The 19,691-nt window shown below is 42.6% G+C and overlaps 1 protein-coding gene across 1 annotated transcript in view; it reads left to right on the top strand.

Moving 5' to 3' along the window:
• Positions 1–19,691, top strand: part of MAPK13 (mitogen-activated protein kinase 13) — a 406,359-nt gene that overhangs the window by 316,430 nt on the left and 70,238 nt on the right. Inside the window, exon 7 of the mRNA XM_085651056.1 lies at positions 9,485–9,599. Coding sequence (XP_085507182.1) covers positions 9,485–9,599 — 115 coding nt within the window. The remainder of the gene's footprint in view (positions 1–9,484; positions 9,600–19,691) is intronic.

Raw genomic sequence — 19,691 nt, 5'->3', positions numbered from 1 at the left:
GTGTCCAGTCTGATATCACTGCTGCACCTGGTGTCCAGGCTGATATCACCGCTGCACCTGGTGTCCAGTCTGATATCACTGCTGCACCTGGTGTCCAGGCTGATATCACTGCTGCACCTGGTGTCTAGGCTGATGTCACTGCTGCACCTGGTGTCCAGGCTGATATCACCGCTGCACCTGGTGTCCAGTCTGATGTCACTGCTGCACCTGGTGTCCAGGCTGATATCACTGCTGCACCTGGAGTCCAGGCTGATATTGCTGCTGCACCTGGTGTCCAGGCTGATATCACCGCTGCACCTGGTGTCCAGTCTGATATCACTGCTGCACCTGGTGTCCAGGCTGATATCACCGCTGCACCTGGTGTCCAGTCTGATATCACTGCTGCACCTGGTGTCCAGGCTGATATCACTGCTGCACCTGGTGTCTAGGCTGATGTCACTGCTGCACCTGGTGTCCAGGCTGATATCACCGCTGCACCTGGTGTCCAGTCTGATGTCACTGCTGCACCTGGTGTCCAGGCTGATATCACTGCTGCACCTGGAGTCCAGGCTGATATTGCTGCTGCACCTGGTGTCCAGGCTGATATTACCGCTGCACCTGGTGTCCAGGCTGATATCACCGCTGCACCTGGTGTCCAGTCTGATATCACTGCTGCACCTGGTGTCCAGTCGGATGGCACTGCTGCACCTGGTGTCCAGGCTGATGTCACTGCTGCACCTGTACTCCAGTCGGATGTCACTGCTGCACTTGGTGTCCAGGCTGATATCACTGCTGCACCTGGTGTCTAGGCTGATGTCACTGCTGCACCTGGTGTCCAGGCTGATATCACCGCTGCACCTGGTGTCCAGTCTTTTAAAAAAAGTTTTTTTAAGTTTGGGTTTATTGAAACCAATAAAGACATAACAATAAGCAATAAAAAAAAAACGCTAAGAAAACATAAGTAACAATAATATATATAATAAAGGATAAAAAGTATAATGGTTACAATAAACACTGTATCCTAGAATAAAGAAAAAGAAAAAGAGGAAAGAAGGGGGGGTTGGAAGCAATATAAATGTAATTGGAAAAGGCTCAAAGCAAAATGAAACAATAAAGTGGAGCATTGCATGTAATTAAAACTCTAAAAAAAAGATATAATTATACAATTGTGCAAGTATAAGATGTAAAACAGCATTAGATTGTTCGACAAAAAGACAACAAAACAAAATCATGGCGGTTTACGGACATCATCTGACGTTCTCACAATAGTAGTAATTGAAGTATTTGAAGAGGCGGAAGCAGATAAATATTTAGTGAGAGGGAGCCATAGCAAATCTCTTTTAATTGCTAATGATACAGGGGTAACATAATTAGTATCAAGTCTATGATGGAAGCAGAGGGCATTCCACCAGGCTTTGTAAGTAACTTTATCTGCATGTTTCCAATTGGAGGTGGTTAAGTGTAAGGCTACAGCAAGTAACAAACCAATTAGCTAAAAATGGGATGGGGAATGAGGCCAAGAAGGGGATAAGGAACCTAGGAAAATATTTGGAAGGGAAAAGGAGACCCTGGTGTTAAATATTTTGTGAATTTGAGACCAAACTAAATGCCAAAATTTGTCAATATTGGGGCATTCAAATAACATGTGTTTTAAATCAGCCCTTAAGCATGGACAGGACCAGCATACTGATGGGGTGTTAGAGGAAAAGGAAGCTAAGGTTGCAGGTGAGTATAATGAACGTTGATACACAAAATAAAGAGTTTGAGTAGTGTTGGCCGCCCGTGAGGTTTTGTGAATCTTTAACCATAATTTATCCCAAACAGAGACAGACCAGCATTGCGATAGGTCCTTTTCCCATGCCAATTCAGTCTTCGTTTTGAACCTTGCCGGAGATGATAATAAACATTTGTAAAGGGAAGATGCAGAAGGGGAGGTGTTTAATAACGGAAATAAAGTAGAACATGTTATAGGGAGATCAGGAAAAGGTGGAAGTAATGAAAGATATTGGTGGAGAGAAGGGAGTAAAAGATCATATTATTTCTTGAAGGAATTAGGAAGAGCAAAGTTGTATTTAAGGTCTGAAAAAGATAGAGGTTTATTATCAGACAAGAGTTGAGAAATCCATATCAGCCCTTTGGATTGCCATGATTTCCAATAGAAAGCACGATTTTTAATGCGTAACAATTTATTGTGCCAGATAGGTTGTTGAGAAAGTGAGATAAGCGAGGGGTAGGAAGATGGCAGAAGAGGAGTTAAAAGTTTATGTGTATAAGAAATGACAGAAGAGTCAGAAGAAAGCCAGCGAGAGGCTTGTTTTAGAGAAAACGCATAATGGTAGGATTTAAAGTCAGGAAACTTAAGTCCGCCATTTGATTTATCATTTTTAAGAATAGATAAAGCTATTCGAGAGGGTTTGCTCTTCCAAAGAAATTTTAATAAAATGCAATCCATTCTCTTAAAATAATAGCTCCGGATATGTACAGGAATCATGGAAAGAGAGTATAAAATAAGGGGAGAAAGCATCATCTTAATAGAGTCTAATCTACCCCACCAAGAGAGAAAAAGAGGGTGCCATTTTGTAATTGAATCATTTAATTTCTTAGTGATATAATCAAAATTCAGTTTTAAAGTTTCTGAAATAGTTGGGGAAAACCATACTCCTAAATATTTTAATTTTGAGGATTGCCAGGAAAAACCAGTGTGACTAAAATAGTGTTTGATACACAAGACATTAAGGGGCAGAACTTCACACTTATCTCGATTTAGGCGGTATCCCGAAAACGCATCTAATTGAGAGAGGAAGGGTGGGAGAGAAGTGTCTGGATTGGAACAATATAGAAGAATATCATCTTCATAAACAGACATTTTAACTTGGTGGGAGCCCAGATGGAAACCTGTAATTTGAGTATCCTGACTAATTTTAGTTAGAAAAGGTTCTAATGCGACTACAAATAATAGGGGGGATAGGGGGCAACCCTGAGTACACCTCTAGAAAGAGAAAAATGGTCGGAGACCTTACCGTTAGCAAAAATAGATGCTTTGGGACCACAATATAGTAAAGAAATCAAGGAAATTAATTTAGGAGGGAACCCTATCCATTTTAGAGCATGGAACATAAAGTCCCAGCCAATCCTATCAAAGGCTTTTTCAGCGTCTAAGGCTATGGCAGCAAGCGGGTAATCTATGGAAGAGGCCTTGCTGAGAATATTGAAAAAGACTCTAGAATTATCAGAAGATAAACGACCTTTTACAAAGCCCGACTGTTCCGGTCCAAGAAGCTCAGGCAAGACAGGATCAATACGTAAGGCAAGAATTTTAGCAAAGATTTTGTAATCTGTATTAACTAAAGATATGGGGCGATAGTTTTTACAAAAAGAAGGGTCCTTGTTATCCTTAGGAATTAAGCAAATCATAGCGTCTTGAGACGATCCATTCGCAATAAAGGAGGTGAATAAAAGAAGAAGTTGTGGGAGAAGAAGCTTCGAAAAATGTTCATAAAATTCAATGGTAAATCCGTCGGGGCCAGGGGTCTTACCTCGTCTTAAAACCGAAACAGCATGGGAAATTTCTGTCAATGTAATATCTACCTGTAACGAATCAAAATCAATGTGTTGTGAAGGGGGGGGACTGATTGATTGAAAATAAGAAGATAGATCAGAGTGAAGTGGTTGAGTTTCAGGAGTGTAAAGATTCTTATAAAAGGAGACAAATTCAGTTAAAATATCTTCATCTTTAAGAAGAGTGTCGCCACTAGAATTAGTCAGAGAGTCTATCCTAACTCTGTCCCGATGTGCTTTTAGATAATTAGCCAATAATTTCCCCATTTTATTCTGACCCCCGTAGTAACGAGCACTACTCTTCAGAAGATAGGAAGAAGCTGCTTCCGTGGATAATTTATTAAAAGTGATCTTAGCAGTAATAAGTTATTTCAAAGAAGTTTCAGAATAAGAATGATAATAAGCATATTCTAGTTTTTTAATTTGGGCAAGTAATTGAGCCGAGTATTTCTCAAAACTTTTTTTCTTCTGAGAGACAAAATTGATAATGAAGCCTCTTGCAGCTGCCTTGAAAGAATCCCAAATCATAGCAGGAGAGGAGTCATGGGTTGTATTTATGGTGAAGAATTCCGAAGCAAAAGAACTGAATTGGCTACAAAAATTAGGATCCACAAGCAATGAATTATTAAATCGCCAACGTCCAGCAGACGGGCTGTAAGGGATTAGATCAAAATCAACAGAAACCGGGGCATGATCTGAAATTAAAATGGACCTTATTTCAGAGTGGAGTACATGTTGCGTTAAAGATTTACATAAAAAGAGGTAGTCAATACGAGATTGTGATTTGTGTGGGGGGAGAAAAAGCTGTATTCTCGAAGATCAGGATGGCACAGTCTCCAAATCTCAACTAAAGATTTTGGATGAATGGTAGAAGTAAATTGTGAGTGCATTTTATTATTTACAAATCTGACTGGGGAATTCCCATCTAAAATGGGATCACAAATTTGATTACAGTCACCGCCAAAAATAATATAATCATCATCAAATGAAAGTAACCTATCAGAAATTTGCAGCCAAAAAACATTGTCAACAGGAAATGGAGCATAAACATTAAAGAAAACCAACGGTATTTTATCAATAAGTAATTTAACAGTAACCCAGCGACCTTCAGAGTCAGTTTCTTGAGAAGTAACCGAGACATTAAAGTTTTTATGAGAGAGAATGAGAACACCATTCATCTTACCCAAAGCTTGGGAAGAAAACACATTGCCTACCCAACATTTCTTTAATTTAGACGCTTCAGCATCAGATAGGTGGGTTTCTTGAAGAAAAGCAACATCAGTTTTTAATCTAGCTAAATGGGATAATACTCATTGTCTTTTAATAGGATTATTCAATCCCTTAATATTCCATGTGATAACTCTGAACTTGACTGGATATGAGTCAAATCATTAAGCCATGAACATACAATGTGATAAACAGTTATAAGATTAAAATTAGTAAATTAATGAGAACTCAGGAGCATACCAACGAGAAGGTAAAAGAGGAAAATATTAACGACAATAATATTGATAAACTCAATAGGAGAAAAGAGCAATGAACAAAGAGTATGAATTTGCAAGTAATCAGATAAAAAGGAGAGAGAAAAAAGAGAGTAGAATAAGGGAAATGCAAGGGGAAAGAAAAGAAAGGAAAGAAGGGAAAAGAAAAAGAGGAAGAGAGGAACAGTGGTAAAAGGCAACAAGAAAGACACAAAAAGAACATGTGAACAGGAAACATACTTACATGAAGAAGATTCAAGGAAACAAGGGGGAGGGGTGAGGCCACATGACACAGACGGTACATCCAGGATTGACTAAACGGAAGACGAGGGGCAACACGCCAAAAAGGTAAGGTATCTGCGGAAGTGAGATAGGACAAAAACAATAGAACTATTAGTATAATAAATAGTGAAAAATGTGAATCATAAGATAAAACAGAGCGACTAGTACATTGAAGTACCGAATCAAAATTACAAGACTATCAAAGCCAAGAGAAATAACATATGGTACATAAATGATGGTAGAGAGAAGAAGTAGTAACTGAAGAATCTGTAAGAAAAAGCATAAAGCCAAGTAATATTTGAGGATGAAGATCCTGAAGCATCCATAGCATCCGTCCTGCTAAAGTTTATAAAACTCTGTAGTTGCAGCGGATCTTCACAGGTTGTCGTCTTTTTATTGAACGTGACCTTAAATAAGCAGGGGTGAAAGAGCCCATAGCGTGTACCCATGGAACGGAGAGTAGACCTCATGCCAAGAAAGGCCTTACGTCTGTTAGCAGTAGACTTGGCATAATCTTGTGCGAAAACAGGGTTGAGCCAGTTGAGAAGATTTAACCGCTGACAAAACCTTCAGTAAATCCGTGTATTCCAAGAAGTACAAAATGACACCTCTCGGCCTCTGTGGAGATGAAGCAGTCAAGGGAGGACGTCCTAATCTATGGGCTCGTTGACTGTTAAGAGCGGTGCCTTCTGGCATATGAAGAATCTTGGGTAGGAAAGTTTTAAAGAAGGCAGGAGGATCCGATCCCTCCGACCCCTCCACCAGACCATAGATGCGCAGATTATTCCGTATATTACGATTTTCGAGGTCCTCAAATTGGCGCTGAAGTACGGATACTTGAGATTGAAGTTGAGACACATTGGGGGCGGTATCTTTAAAAGAAGACATGTTACATTCAACTGCAGTAATTCTTGTGTCAAGTTGAGACCAAGTATCAGTGAGAATTTGTAGTTTATTATTCGTTTCCTCCATAAAGGGTCGAAGGGCCCTAATCTCCTCCAATAGCGTTTCCATGGAAACAGGTGAAATTGTTTTAGGTGGAGAAGGAGGGTTTTGTTTTAGACGCTTGGTGACGGATTTTCCAGAGGGTGCTGGTGGGGGAGAGGGATCCATACTTGAAACTTGAGATGGAAACAACAAAGAATCCTCTCATTTGGAAAAGGTAGTAAAAAAAATTGAGTTTTTGACGAAGATATGCTTAGGCGTGGGTTGTTTAGAGAGAGTGCCTTTTATTCTACCCATAGAATTCAATCCAAGCACAAGATCTATTCAAAAAGGGTATAAACGTGGCCAAAATAAAAATAAGACACAATATATGTAACAAGGGGGACCCGATAAAGGTAGCCAAGGACCACGGGTAATTACGTAATTTTAAAAACAATGGTCCCTAGCGTAATCTTAAATAAGGTGAATATTTCCGCATAGACTTCAATGAGACCTATGTGTATTCTTCCTATGTCCAGCCGGACAAAGGAGCATTTATTCTTGAGTTTCACAAAGTTAGAAAATAGGATAGTGGAGAATGATGAAACAAGGGCACAATCCTGTACCAAGTTTTCAACAAAGATCAAAGTAGAAAGAAAATAAAATAACAGGCAAAAGGCTTTGGGAGCAACAATGGGGGCTTACAATACAATAATAAATTTAAGTAAGCTCTGACCAACAGCAACCACAATACATTTTCACAGTGGATACAATGTGGTACTGTTAAAGAAAGTCGACGTGACGTTTCGATCCCTAGCTCCTAGTATAGTGGGATCATCATCAGGACTCAAAATTTACAAAAAATTGCCTGGTATGAATGCAATGCCTGATGGGCCCCTGGGAGGAGTTCCAATCTGGGAGTCTGGCAGGAACGTCCGCGTTGAATGCGGGAAGTGGCAGCGACGATGGCTGGGCTTGGGGATTTGGGCTCAATAGAACATACGTTCTAAGCGCGTCTGATTCGGAGCGCGTGGGGCAGCGGCAATGGCTGTGTTGACCCAGCGACACGGATTTCTTTCACCGCTGTGCCATGACTCCGTTGAGCTCGGTACTGAACACGGACAGCCATTGCCATCCTCCCAGGGGCCCATCAGGCATTGCATTCATACCAGGCAATTTTTTGTACATTTTGAGTCCTGATGATGATCCCACTATACTAGGAGCTAGGGATCGAAACGTCACGTCGACTTTCTTTAACAGTACCACATTGTATCCACTGTGAAAATGTATTGTGGTTGCTGTTGGTCAGAGCTTACTTAAGTTTATTATTGTATTGTAAGCCCCCATTGTTGCTCCCAAAGCCTTTTGCCTGTTATTTTATTTTCTTTCTACTTTGATCTTTGTTGAAAACTTGGTACAGGATTGTGCCCTTGTTTCATCATTCTCCACTATCCTATTTTCTAACTTTGTGAAACTCAAGAATAAATGCTCCTTTGTCCGGCTGGACATAGGAAGAATACACATAGGTCTCATTGAAGTCTATGCGGAAATATTCACCTTAATTAAGATTACGCTAGGGACCAAAATAAAAATAAGAGCCACTGGCAAGGAGAGAAGGCCGCAGAAGGCATAAACCAGAAATATAACAACTCTGGTCAAACTCCCAACATCCACATCATATCTAATAAGTATCAAGTCAATATTAAGCAAAAGGGGATGTTCCTGGAAAAAGGAGAAGTAATGAGGCAAGTTATAGTCAAATGCGCAGATGAAGCACCCGAAATGTAGGGAGGGAAAACAACACTGCAACCTAACAAGTGCTCTCGCAATGACAGAGACGAGAAATAGGCTACAAAATGGCTGCCATGAGTGCTTCTCCTCAGGTAAGATAAATGGCTGTATATAAAAATAACAGCATCTGGTGGCGGAAGTTAGAGGAAAGAGAGTGAAAGTACATTCATTTGAGCGCTTCCAGGCATAATTAGCAGCTCAAAAATAAGGTCCACCTGTGCAAAAATTACTTAGTTCAGAGTTCTGAAAAAACTAAATGGCGGCCGCGAAATCGCGTCGCCCCTACACAGGGACTCACTGTGCTGAAATGAAACATATCCCGCTATGAAACGGTAATGACGAGGTCCGCGCGGTAATCAGCGGGTCTTCCGACGCTCGTAAATGGCATTCTGTCCGCAGGAGAAGATGATTTAACGCGGTGCCGCCAGGTCGCGCCGGAGAGCTTCACCCGGACGCCGCCATGCGTCTCGGGCGCCAAGCCACACCCCTCGTCCAGTCTGATATCACTGCTGGTGTCCAGGCTGATATCACTGCTGCACCTGGTGTCCAGGCTGATATCACTGCTGCACCTGGTGTCCAGGCTGATATCACTGCTGCATACATATATTCAGTAGTGCAGACACAGTATGAGAAGGCCATGCAATGTGCCGAACCCATGCTGTGCATCTCTGGTACTCCCAGGGTGTAGGTCTCTTTGGTCCTGGAGCGCAGAACATAGGCTTACCACAGAAGGCCCTCGCTGACTGATCTACACGTGATTGAGACAGGAAGGCACTTTGCTTATAACAGCAGTCCAAAGATTGAAGAGACATGGGGTAGGAGATTGACAACTGTGAGACAGCAGAAGACAATGAGCAGGACGCGTTATCCGGTGTTCATCATTGTCGAAGGACCGACCCTCGAAAGCATTGGAGCCTTCACAAGGACGAATGTCCAGAGGGCTGAAGCTAGAGAAAGAGATTGTGGGGGCTTCTGTGTTGGCAACAGGCACACGGGAATACGTTTATAGAATGGATAATGCGTCTGCCACTTTCATTTTGAGGGCGAAAGTCTAAAACCTCCCCCACAATGAAGCAAAAAGTAGCAATTAATATTTCCTGATGAAGAAATCTGTGAAATTTTGAAATTGATGCTTTGTAACAATTTAGCATAATATTTTAGGTTAATTCAATAAAAGGTGTTTAACCCTGACTTTTTTGTATTTTTAAAACGTGCGAACGCTCTCAAACCTTTCTTTAGACATACTGTTGATATGACTAAGGACAGAATTATAAATACGAACAAAAGGCTTGCTCTGCTCGAAGTCTAGTAGTTAGCATTGAAGTCAAATGTGCAGGTATGTTTGCAATAGGGAGGAGATCAACAAATTAACTTTTGCTGCAAACACTCCGGCTTAAAGCCCCAGAGCAACTTGAAGGGCACATTCTGATGTAACTGTCTGTTCCTTACTGCCCTGTCTCCTGCCCCAGATCCTGGACTTCGGCCTGGCCCGCCATGCTGATGCAGAGATGACCGGATATGTAGTGACGCGCTGGTACAGGGCACCGGAAGTGATTCTCAACTGGATGCATTACAACCAGACTGGTGAGTAATGCTGCGCTTGGGAGGGGGGTTCGGGATGAGCCTGACCGTCCCAGCGGCCCTCTTTATGGTCTTTAACGCTCAGACATGTCACCAAGTCCTCCCCAGGTACGGCCACCTGAGGGAGTTCACATGTCCACTCGTCACATGGGGATCCTCGGTGTTCTGTCCTTGTGGGATTGTCCACAGTAGTGCTGCTAACCTTCACCGATCGGGCTCCTTCCTGGTCCACTGTGGGACTCCCAGCAGTCTCTGCCCATTGTGCAATCTGCGTCATATGTCTTCATGGAACTCCCTCCATTGCACAGTGAAGCTCCCGCTCTGCCATTACCCAAAGGCACTCATTTCCGCCCCTCCCTTTATCCTGCAATGCACCCTTTCTTCGCCCAGTGCTCCCTGACTCCATTCCCCTTTGGGACGTCACAATATGCTATTCAAAGGCAGGATTGCTTACCAACTAATTCTTCAAATATTACTCCCTACCAAGTAGTGCCCAGGTGGCACAACCATCTTAGGCACTTTGAGTTTTGCCCTACTCTTGCCAATTGATTCAGGGCACAACCCTCACTGACTGCTGAATACATATGTAAAGAGAAACTACACTGAAGTATCTATATTTTCTCACTGAAAAGAAAAACAAAGGTTAAAGTGGGTGAAGTCACAAGCAGTGCAAGGTATACTTAGGCCAGTTACATATAACTGGTGAATTTCTGTGTTTTTTTTCTTTTAAAACTCTATTTTTTATATTATTAGAAGAGTTTTTTTAACATAAGTTAAAATCTTACTAACTTACTTATATATAACTCCACTTTCACCTTTAGTTTTTATCAGTGAATTTCTGTGACTATTTTTTTTAACACAAAGTAATGTCTTATTAAAATAGGTTTGCTTCCAACCCCCTGCCGTGCATGGCCAAAAGCTGGGCACAACCGGGAGTTGGCAGCAGGGCCTGGCCTGCAGCTACCCTCATGATATTGGCAACTTGGCAGACGGGGCCAAATCCTTGGGTGGCAGCTCCCTGTCATGCACAGCCTAAGGCCATGCCCTCTGTCAAGCCCTTGTGAGCGAACAACCACCCACGAACTCACACCTTGCATCCTTACTTTATTTCTTTTGTCTGTCCTGTGGGGGCGGGGGGACATAATGGTCGATGCTGGCTGCTGGAAGACTGCGATGAGCAAAACATTTGTTTTATTTTGGCCCCTTGAGTGGGTCCCCATAAGGACTAGTGGGTCAGTATATCCCTACCCAGCCCCTTCTATGTTTTTTACATTTATTTGGCAACCACAACATTTATCCTCATTTTGCGGCCAACCAATCACTTAGCTTGATCCAAATGGAGTCCTGCGATACTAGCCAATCAGAATGTGTTATTTTCCCACTGCACTGCTTCAGCACTAGAAATTGCTATTTTTAACAATTTCTCCAAAACAGTTGAAAAGATTAACACCAAATCAGAAAAAGCACACTTTCTCGGTAAAATCTAGCTTTCTGCCAAATGTAAGTGTTATCCTGTTCAGCTGTTTGTTTTGGTTCACTGTCTGATTTTTCCCTATGGAAATTGCAAGGAGAAAATGTGTTGGCGCACCCCTTTTTTTCTTGGTCCCACCTGATGGATCATGCAAAGTTTTCTAGGAATGAGCTGAGGTGGATGGCGCCAAAGTTATAATTAAAACAAAAAATGCTGTTCCTATGGCAATTCTGACTTGCATATAACTACACAGTGGTGACCGCCGTTGTGAAATATTTATATATATGTGTGTGTGTGTGTATATATATATATATATATATATATTCACTGAAAAAAACATAGGTTTCAGGGGCGTTATAGTTAGCTGGACTTTTCACTTGTACAAAACCATTGAAATTCCCCCGTTATAGTTAGTTCAGCTAACTATAACTCGCGCGCCCGCAATGTACTGCTGATGACGTCACATATTACATCACTCATGACATGGTCAGTGACATCACTGATGACATCTCAAATGACATCATCCAGTGAATGTGTGTTTTTCTGAAAATTAAATATGTTTTATATATGTATATCTCAAGGTCGATGGAAGAATAAATGAGTATATAAGTGTCTAAATGGATGATTTGTTTTTGAAAAATTGATTGTGTAACTGACTGATTAAGTGTATCATAGTGAATACATGGCTTAGTGAGTAATGTTTAAATATGTAAATATCTGTATCAGTCTCTCACTTTGTGTATAAGTGGCTGCATGGGTTGGTGAGTAGCTACATGAGTGTCTATATAGGTTATTAGTTGGTTTTTTGAGTATCAGTCTGAGTGTCTGCATGGTTCGGTGGGGGGTATTACGTAGTGCATAGGTGCATGAATGAGTGACTCACTGTTTGTATGTGTTGAAGACAGCATGTGTGCAGGACTGTATGGGTGGATGAGTGTGTGTATGGGTGTGTTAGTGAGTGAATGACTGTCTCAATAGTGTCTTTATGAGTAACTACATATGTTTTAAACTAGTATATGTGACTATTGGTGTATATAAGTGATTATATGTGAGAGTGAGAGATTGAAAGAGTTCCTGTATGAATAAGTATGTGTTTCTATAAGTGATTGTTTAAAAGACTAAGTATGTGTAAGTTTCCGTAGAAGTAAGTGTGGTGGTGTGTGTATAACGTATATGCAAGTAAATGTATGTTTGATTCTTTATTAGCATGAGTGACTATGTGTGTGAGTAACTCTATGGATGAGTGGCAGTGTGTAACAGGATGTATAGGTGTATGAGTACATATGATGAGTGAGTACATGTATGAGTGACTGTATAGGACTGTTGGTGACTGAGTGGATGTGTATGTGGATCTTAGAATTACTGAAGAGGTTGTTGTAACTGGTATTGGTATGTCCATTGTTTTGAAAATTGTAGTCTCTATTTTTGAATGTGTGTATCAAAGGTTATATTAGGGTGAGAGGAGGTCTGCCACTCTATCACAAGGATGATGTCATCAGTGATGTCATGAGTGATGTCACTGACCATGTCATGAGTGATGTAATATGTGACGTCATCAGCAGTGCATTGCGGGCGCGTGAGTTATAGTTAGCTGAACTAACTATAATGGGGGAATTTCAATGGTTTTGTACAAGTGAAAAGTCCAGCTAACTATAACGCCGCTGAAACCTATGGTTTTTTCAGTGAATTTCTGAGGTTTTTTAAATGCTAATTCCTAACTATAACGTGCCTGAAACCTATGTTTTTTTCTGTGAATTTCAAAGGTTTTTAAATGCTAATTTCTAACTATGCCTACAGAGATAGGACATGTGAAGAAAGAAGAAAAAATGCACAGAAAGAAAAAAAAGAAGTGCAGAAAGAAGCAACAGAAGTCCTCAAAGATGAAGAAAAGTGCAGGAAGAAGGATAACGTGCAGAAAGAACAAAAAGAAGAGCAGAAAGAAGCCTTGTTGCAAAATCATCCTGTACCCTCAACTTTTTCAGACGGATACTGGTGGTAACTGAGTCTGACTAACCAGTCCTAGAGCCAGTGCTATGTTAAAAGACACTTAGATTACAGTGAAAACACCTACATTACACTAGGGAACATTATGCGTTGGGGTCCCCCTGTGATTAGCATGACCTCCTCTGTAAGCCCCTAGTATATAATAGGGCAGGGGGATTAAAACTACCTCTTAAAACGGGCCACAGGGCGTTTTTGAACACGTTAACTCAGGCCCCGTCCCCTCCCTTCACCACTGTGTAAACACGCCCTGTGTCCGTTTTTAGTTGGGAGATTACGTTCATTTGAATCCTGAGGGTCCCTAGGGTCCAACTAGCCCACTAGGTACCTCCAGTAAGTGCCACAGAGCTGCGTTGCAGAGAGGTGTAAAAAGTGGCACGGCCTGGACCACCTCTCTGCAATGCAGCTCAGTGGCGCTTAATGGAAGCCCTTGGTGGGCTAGTTAGCCCCCAGGGGCCCTCAGGATTGAAGGGAAATTATATCCCCAATTTAAAACGTGCCATAGTGCGTGTTTGCACACGTCACCTCAGGTCCCGTCCCCCCCCCCTTCACCATTGTGTAAACGCGCCCTGTGGCTGTTCTAAGTTGAGAGATTAAGTCCCCTTGAATCCTAAGGGTCCATAGGGTCAAACTAGACCACTAGGTACCTCCAGTAAGCGCCACAGAGCTGCGTTGCAGAGAGTTGTAAAAAGGGGCTTGGCCTCAGAACACCTGTCTGCAGCACAGCTCCCCGGCGCATACTGGAGATACCTGTTGGGCTAGTTGGCCCTCAGGGACCCTCAGTATTGAAGAGGAATTAATTCCCCAACTTACAACTCGCCAGGGGGCGCGTTTGCAGAGTGCTGCAAGGAGGGGGCGTGGCCTCCGGCACGATGCCAGTCTTTTATTTATTTTATTTTTTTAAGAAGGGGGGCTGTGTGGTTCCCCTTCTTATTCTAATTTATTGGCCCTGATGACCCCATCCCCCAGGGCCTGTCTCCTAATTATATTTTTTTGAGAAAAAAAATTTGGAAGGGCGCCGCATGGCCCCCCTCCCAAGGCCTTAATCGGCCCCAGGGACCCCAATCCCCAGGGCCGGCCACTGTTTTTTATTATTTTTAAAAAATATATATTTATAGACACACCTAGGACATGCTGGACAAACCGCACATACCTATCACCATGACGATTTGCGTGATATTCATTAAAAGGCGACTATGCATACAATGAATCCACGTGGAATGTATTTACACCACTAGTGAAGCTCTGACATGTCTGATGCCCTACCGTACCTAATCCCGGTAGACACCCTTGTCGTTTTTTTATACAAACATGGGTAGCTATTGACGGGCACATTTAATACACACGCACACCAAGCCATTCAAAGGGGATTCGACAAAAATTCGACCAAAACTATGCAAGAAACCCCCCTCACGGTTAATAAAACACACATCCACTGCCGGATGTGTAATACTTTTTATTTTACTCTCTGGAAAGGGGACGAACATCACTTGAGAGTCACAGCGCGCTCCTGGCAGAGCCAATGCTGTGTTACACCCACCATTGCCTGCCGAGTGCCACACACCTCTGTGTTGTATTCCACTAGCTAGTGCATATGCTATGACACTCTCTAGCCCATGTGCACTGTAACACCACCCCATGAATATGTCATGCAGCACTTGTCTTCGCACGGGTTATCTTGCCCCATCTAACGTGCCTTCCTCGATGCCTATGTTATAACGCACAGCGCTATGCCATACATATTACAATCTGGGATCCATTTCTTTGTCACAGTGCATATGCAACGTTACACTCCCCAGCACATATTTTATATTACAACTTTAGAGACTAGTTAGGTTACACAACACTGCCCTGTGCATATTACACTCCAAGGCGCATATCGCATAGCACGCGCTAGTGCCTGTGCTATCTCGCGCTCTCCAATGAATCTGTCTGCATATTATATCACGCCCGGTTCATCTTATATCACACTTTTTGGTGCATAGTTTATACCATACACTATATCTAGTTTTCATTTTCAATTGTGCTCTCAGGACTATGTTCTATATAACACTGTGTGCACCTACCCTTTTCACGGGCATTACATTTTGCGATGGGGGGTGGAGGGTCAGGGGTGTTTCTGCCAAGTGAGCCCGGAGTCACAGTCACAAACGTCCTCTTCTTTCTGAAAAAAAGTGAGATTATGCTGCATACTTGTTCATATTTTAAGTAGTTCGCACAGACACGCGTTTTAAAAACAATAAAGTTCCTAATACCCGCCTTCGCTGAACAGTTAGCTTGCTGCCCCATCCCCCTCCTCCCTATCCTCTGTTGTGTGAATCCATGGACTAATCTCCTCCCTCCTGCCATGCATGGTCTGATGTGCTGCCACTGCCCTCAATTTAGTATGATGTACCAGTCCAATCCTCCTGCCCTCCATTGCCCAATTCTATGCCCCATCACTGATCTCCTGCTTAAACTCTGTGCTTAGCTTGCTGCCCCTATTCTCCTTCCCCCTGCCCTCCGATGTCTTTGTGCATGCCCCTGCTCCATCCTTTTTGCCCACCATGTTCCATGGACCTGCCACTCCTATCTACTCTGAGTGTTCTGTTGAGCTGCCACTCCCCTCCCACCTGCCTAGCATTGTCAGATGACTGTAACCTGTCCCTGCCACCTCCACCCTGCCTGTCCACATGCCATGCCCCTATCCTCTTCCACCTGTCCTACATGGTCCATTGTACTGCCACACCCTTCTGCCCTCCCTGGTCTGTTGTGCTGCAACTGCTCCTCCTGCCTGCCCCGTGTGGTCTGTTGTGAGGTCCCTTCCCCTGAACTTTCTTGTCTTTGCACAGGTCCTGACCCTCCCTTCTATCCTCCATCGTCCTTTGTGCATGCCCCTGCACCCTCCTTCTTTCCCATCATAGCCATTGTGCTGCCACTAACCCTCCCACTTGCCATGCATGGTCTTCTGTGCTGCCATGGCCCCTCCCACCTTCCCTGTGTGGTCAGTTAGCTGCCCCTGACCCCCTCCCACCTTCCTTCCATGGTCTGTGTGTATGCCATCACAGTCTCACTCTTGCTCTTCATGGTGTGTCTTGCTTCTAGTGCTCATCCTGCCTGACCTCCATGGTTATCTTGCTGCTCCTGCCCTGCCCCCTTACCCCCAGCCCTCTGTTTACACGTGCAGACCCCTACTCCCTCCCTACTGGCTTGTCTGTTCCATTGTAATGCCCCTGATCCGTCCCTCCTGCCCTTTATGGTTTGTTATGCTGCAGATTTCTCTCCTGTCTGTCTCTTATGGTCAGCTAGCTACCATTGCCTCTTGCCCCTCTGTTCTTTGTTGTCCATGTGCATGGTCCTCTCCCCTCCCTCTTGCTTTCTATGGATTGTTGTGCTGCACTCCCGTCCCGCATGCCCTGTGTGGTGTATTGTGCCCTGCAGGGTCAGTTTGGTGCGCCTCTCCATGTCCCTCCTGTCCTCTGTTATCCAAGTCCATGTCCCTACCCCATTTCCTTCCATGATCCAATGTACCATACTTGCGAACATTTTGAACTTGATAAGAGGGAGATTTTGAAAAAAAACTGGGGTATTGATTTTCCCCTTTGAGTTACATTGAAAAAGAGGAGATTGTAGACAGGAGACAGATCAAATAAAGCCCATTTGAGCTTAAAAACATTGGATGTTTCCTGGCTGAATCGGGTCTGTTGGCATGTATGGTTGTACTACCATTGCCTCTTCCTTCTGCCCACAATGGTCTATTACATTGCCACAGCCTCTCTTGCAAGTCCTGTATTGTTGGTTTGTTGCCCCTGCCCCCCTTTCCACTGCCCTCCATAGTCTGTTGTGCTGCCACGGCCCTTCCTGCCTGCTCAGTGTGGTTAAATTGTTGCCTTTGCACCCTCCTACCTGCCTTCAATTTTCAGAGTCCGTGCCCCTGGCCTCTGCCTCTCAACCGTATCCTAATGAACAACTAGATTGCTAACATTCTATATTTATTACAAAAGTGTGGAACGCCTGACGTCATCTTGATGTAATCAAAACTGTAATACCTAGAGCATTTTTAGAAATTACATATATGAGAGGGTCTTATTGCATCAAAATTATGGTTAGTGCTCTAAAAGTCTAAAATAAGGACATATTTTCTGAGTTTTCAAATAGCGACAAAGCACTTTTAAATTATTTGTTATCTTTATGTCTTTTTATCCAGTTGACCACTTGATTAAATGTTGCACTTAGGGGAGAGGATGTGGTGTTACTTCCAGAACTGCAGACTTTGCAACTGGGGAACCAGGTTGGAGTTTCTGCTTCAGCTTGACATTCTGTTTTTCTGGTCAAATCACTTAATCTCCCCATGTCTACAACCAAAATGAATTTGTTCTTGTGTGATGTAACCAATGCTCATGTAAAGCACTCCAATACCTGACAAGTCTGCACTATATAAAACTGCAAAAACACAAAATAATAAGTGTTTTGCACACTTCTGTCATTGGGCTATATTTGGGCTACATCTGGGTGATTTTGGGCTACATTTGGGCTCTTTTGTCTCCGGTGGCCATCTTGGGAGATTTATTTGTTATGAAGTTTCCTAATTTCCTCATGTACTGCAGTCTCCTCAGTAGGAAATGCTTTCAGTTTTTTACTTTGATTCCATCATGAAGGTATTCAGATATGTCACACATTTGCCATAAATTCTGAATGTTAGCACTCTAGTTGCTCATTAGATCACTGTAGTAAAACTACTGTTCACCTTGGAAGTCTGCTCCTGGTATTAAAAGTGCATGTTTCAGTCTGCATGTCAGAATTTTTTAATGAAATAGAAGAGGATTTGAGAAGTCACTCAAAATGTGCTCTCATTTTTCTTTCTTCAGCATTAATCATAATTTCTATGGAAAAATGAACCCCCTCATTGTGTTCCTTTTTAAATTAAATGTTTTGTGTTACCAGTTTATTCCATTCAAGATGGCTTCAGGTGTGCCATACTTTTGTCATAATGAAGACAGTAAGCGCTCTAGTTGTTTTTAAGAACACTCTGGGACATTCTGTCATTGGGCTATAATGGGCTACATCTGGGTGATATTTGGGCTACATTTGGGCTCTTTTGTCTCTGGTGGCCATCTTGGGAGACTTATTTGTTATGAAGTTTCCTAATTTCCTCATTTACTGCAGTCTCCTCAGTAGGAAATACTTTCAGTTTTTTACTTTGATTCCATCAAGAAGGCATTCAGATGTGTCACACATTTGCCATAAATTCAGAATGTTAGCACTCTTTTTGCTCATTAGATCACTGTAGTAAAGCTACTGCTCACCAGGGAAGTCTGCTGCTGGTATTGAAAGTGCAAGTTTCAGTCTGCATGTCAGAATTTTTTAATGAAATAGAAGAGAATTTGAGAGGTCACTCAAAATGTGCCCTAATTTTTCTTTCTGCAGCACTAATCATACTTTCTATGGAAAAATGAACCCCCTCATTTTGTTCCTTTTTAAATTAAATGTTTTAAGAGTTACCACTTTAATCCAATCAAGATGGCTTCAGGTGTGCCATACGTTTATCATAAGTAGGACTGTTAGCGCTCTAGTTGTTCTTTGGAACACTCTGGGAAGCTGCAGTAGAACACAAAGGAATCAACTGACAGTCTCTGCCCTTGTTGGATGTTCATGTTTTACTGAGAATGTCAGACTTCATTCTCACCTGACTGAGAAAGATAATGTGAATTTACAGAAAATAAGCTCTCAGTTTAGCTTATAGATCACCTTCCAAACCTGTGTGGGAAAAGCATGAGAAAATAATTTTCTCTCAATCATGATATCCCAGCAGAAGGCTTTTTCACATGGTGAAATCACCTTAGAACATACAACAATTCCTAAAATGAGTATGGTGCCATCAACAAATGATTTATAATGTAACTAAAGTCTTAAAACCTTCTATTAACTGCAATGCTCTTTAATGAGGTGCTATCATGTATATTGGTCCCAAGATGGCTGCCAACACTTCTTGGATGAAGTGCTGACAGCCAATCAGATCTCAGGATGAGATGTGTGGTTAGGCTCCGCCCAGATATGTATGTGATTTTACTTTTGATTTTCTCAGGAACTACTGAACAGATTGACTCCATATATGCAAAAGGCACATCCCTGAGCTGAGGACTACCTCTCTGCCAAATTTCAAGTAATTCTGTTCAGCCGTTCGGGCTGTACCTTGGACTAAAGGTCCCTATGGAAAATTGCATGGGGAAAACACATTTTGGGACCTCCCTTTTTTCTCAGCCCCCGCTTGACGAATCCCCCCGAGACTTTCGGGGTAGGAGCGGAGCGCCCCACCTATTTTGAAAATTTCGCGAGGATTCGTCAACCGGCGCCAAAGTTATTCCAAATAGAATGTTGCGGATTTCCTATGGAAACACGGTCCTAACTATAACTATCTACTGGCGACCGCCAGTAGATAATATACATATATATATATATATTACCTACTGGCGGTCGCCAGTAGGTAGTTATAGTTAGTTCCACGTTTCCATAGGAAATCCGCAACATTCTATTTTGAATAACTTTGGCGCCGGTCGACGAATCCTCGCGAATTTTTCAAAATAGGTGGGGCGCTACGCTCCGCTCCTTCCCTGAAAGTCTCGGGGGGATTCGTCAAGCGGGGG

The sequence above is a fragment of the Triturus cristatus genome, chromosome 1_1 (assembly GCF_964204655.1).
Source record: "Triturus cristatus chromosome 1_1, aTriCri1.1, whole genome shotgun sequence".
Lineage (NCBI taxonomy): Eukaryota > Metazoa > Chordata > Amphibia > Caudata > Salamandridae > Triturus > Triturus cristatus.
This window is presented reverse-complemented; position numbering and strand designations above follow the sequence as displayed.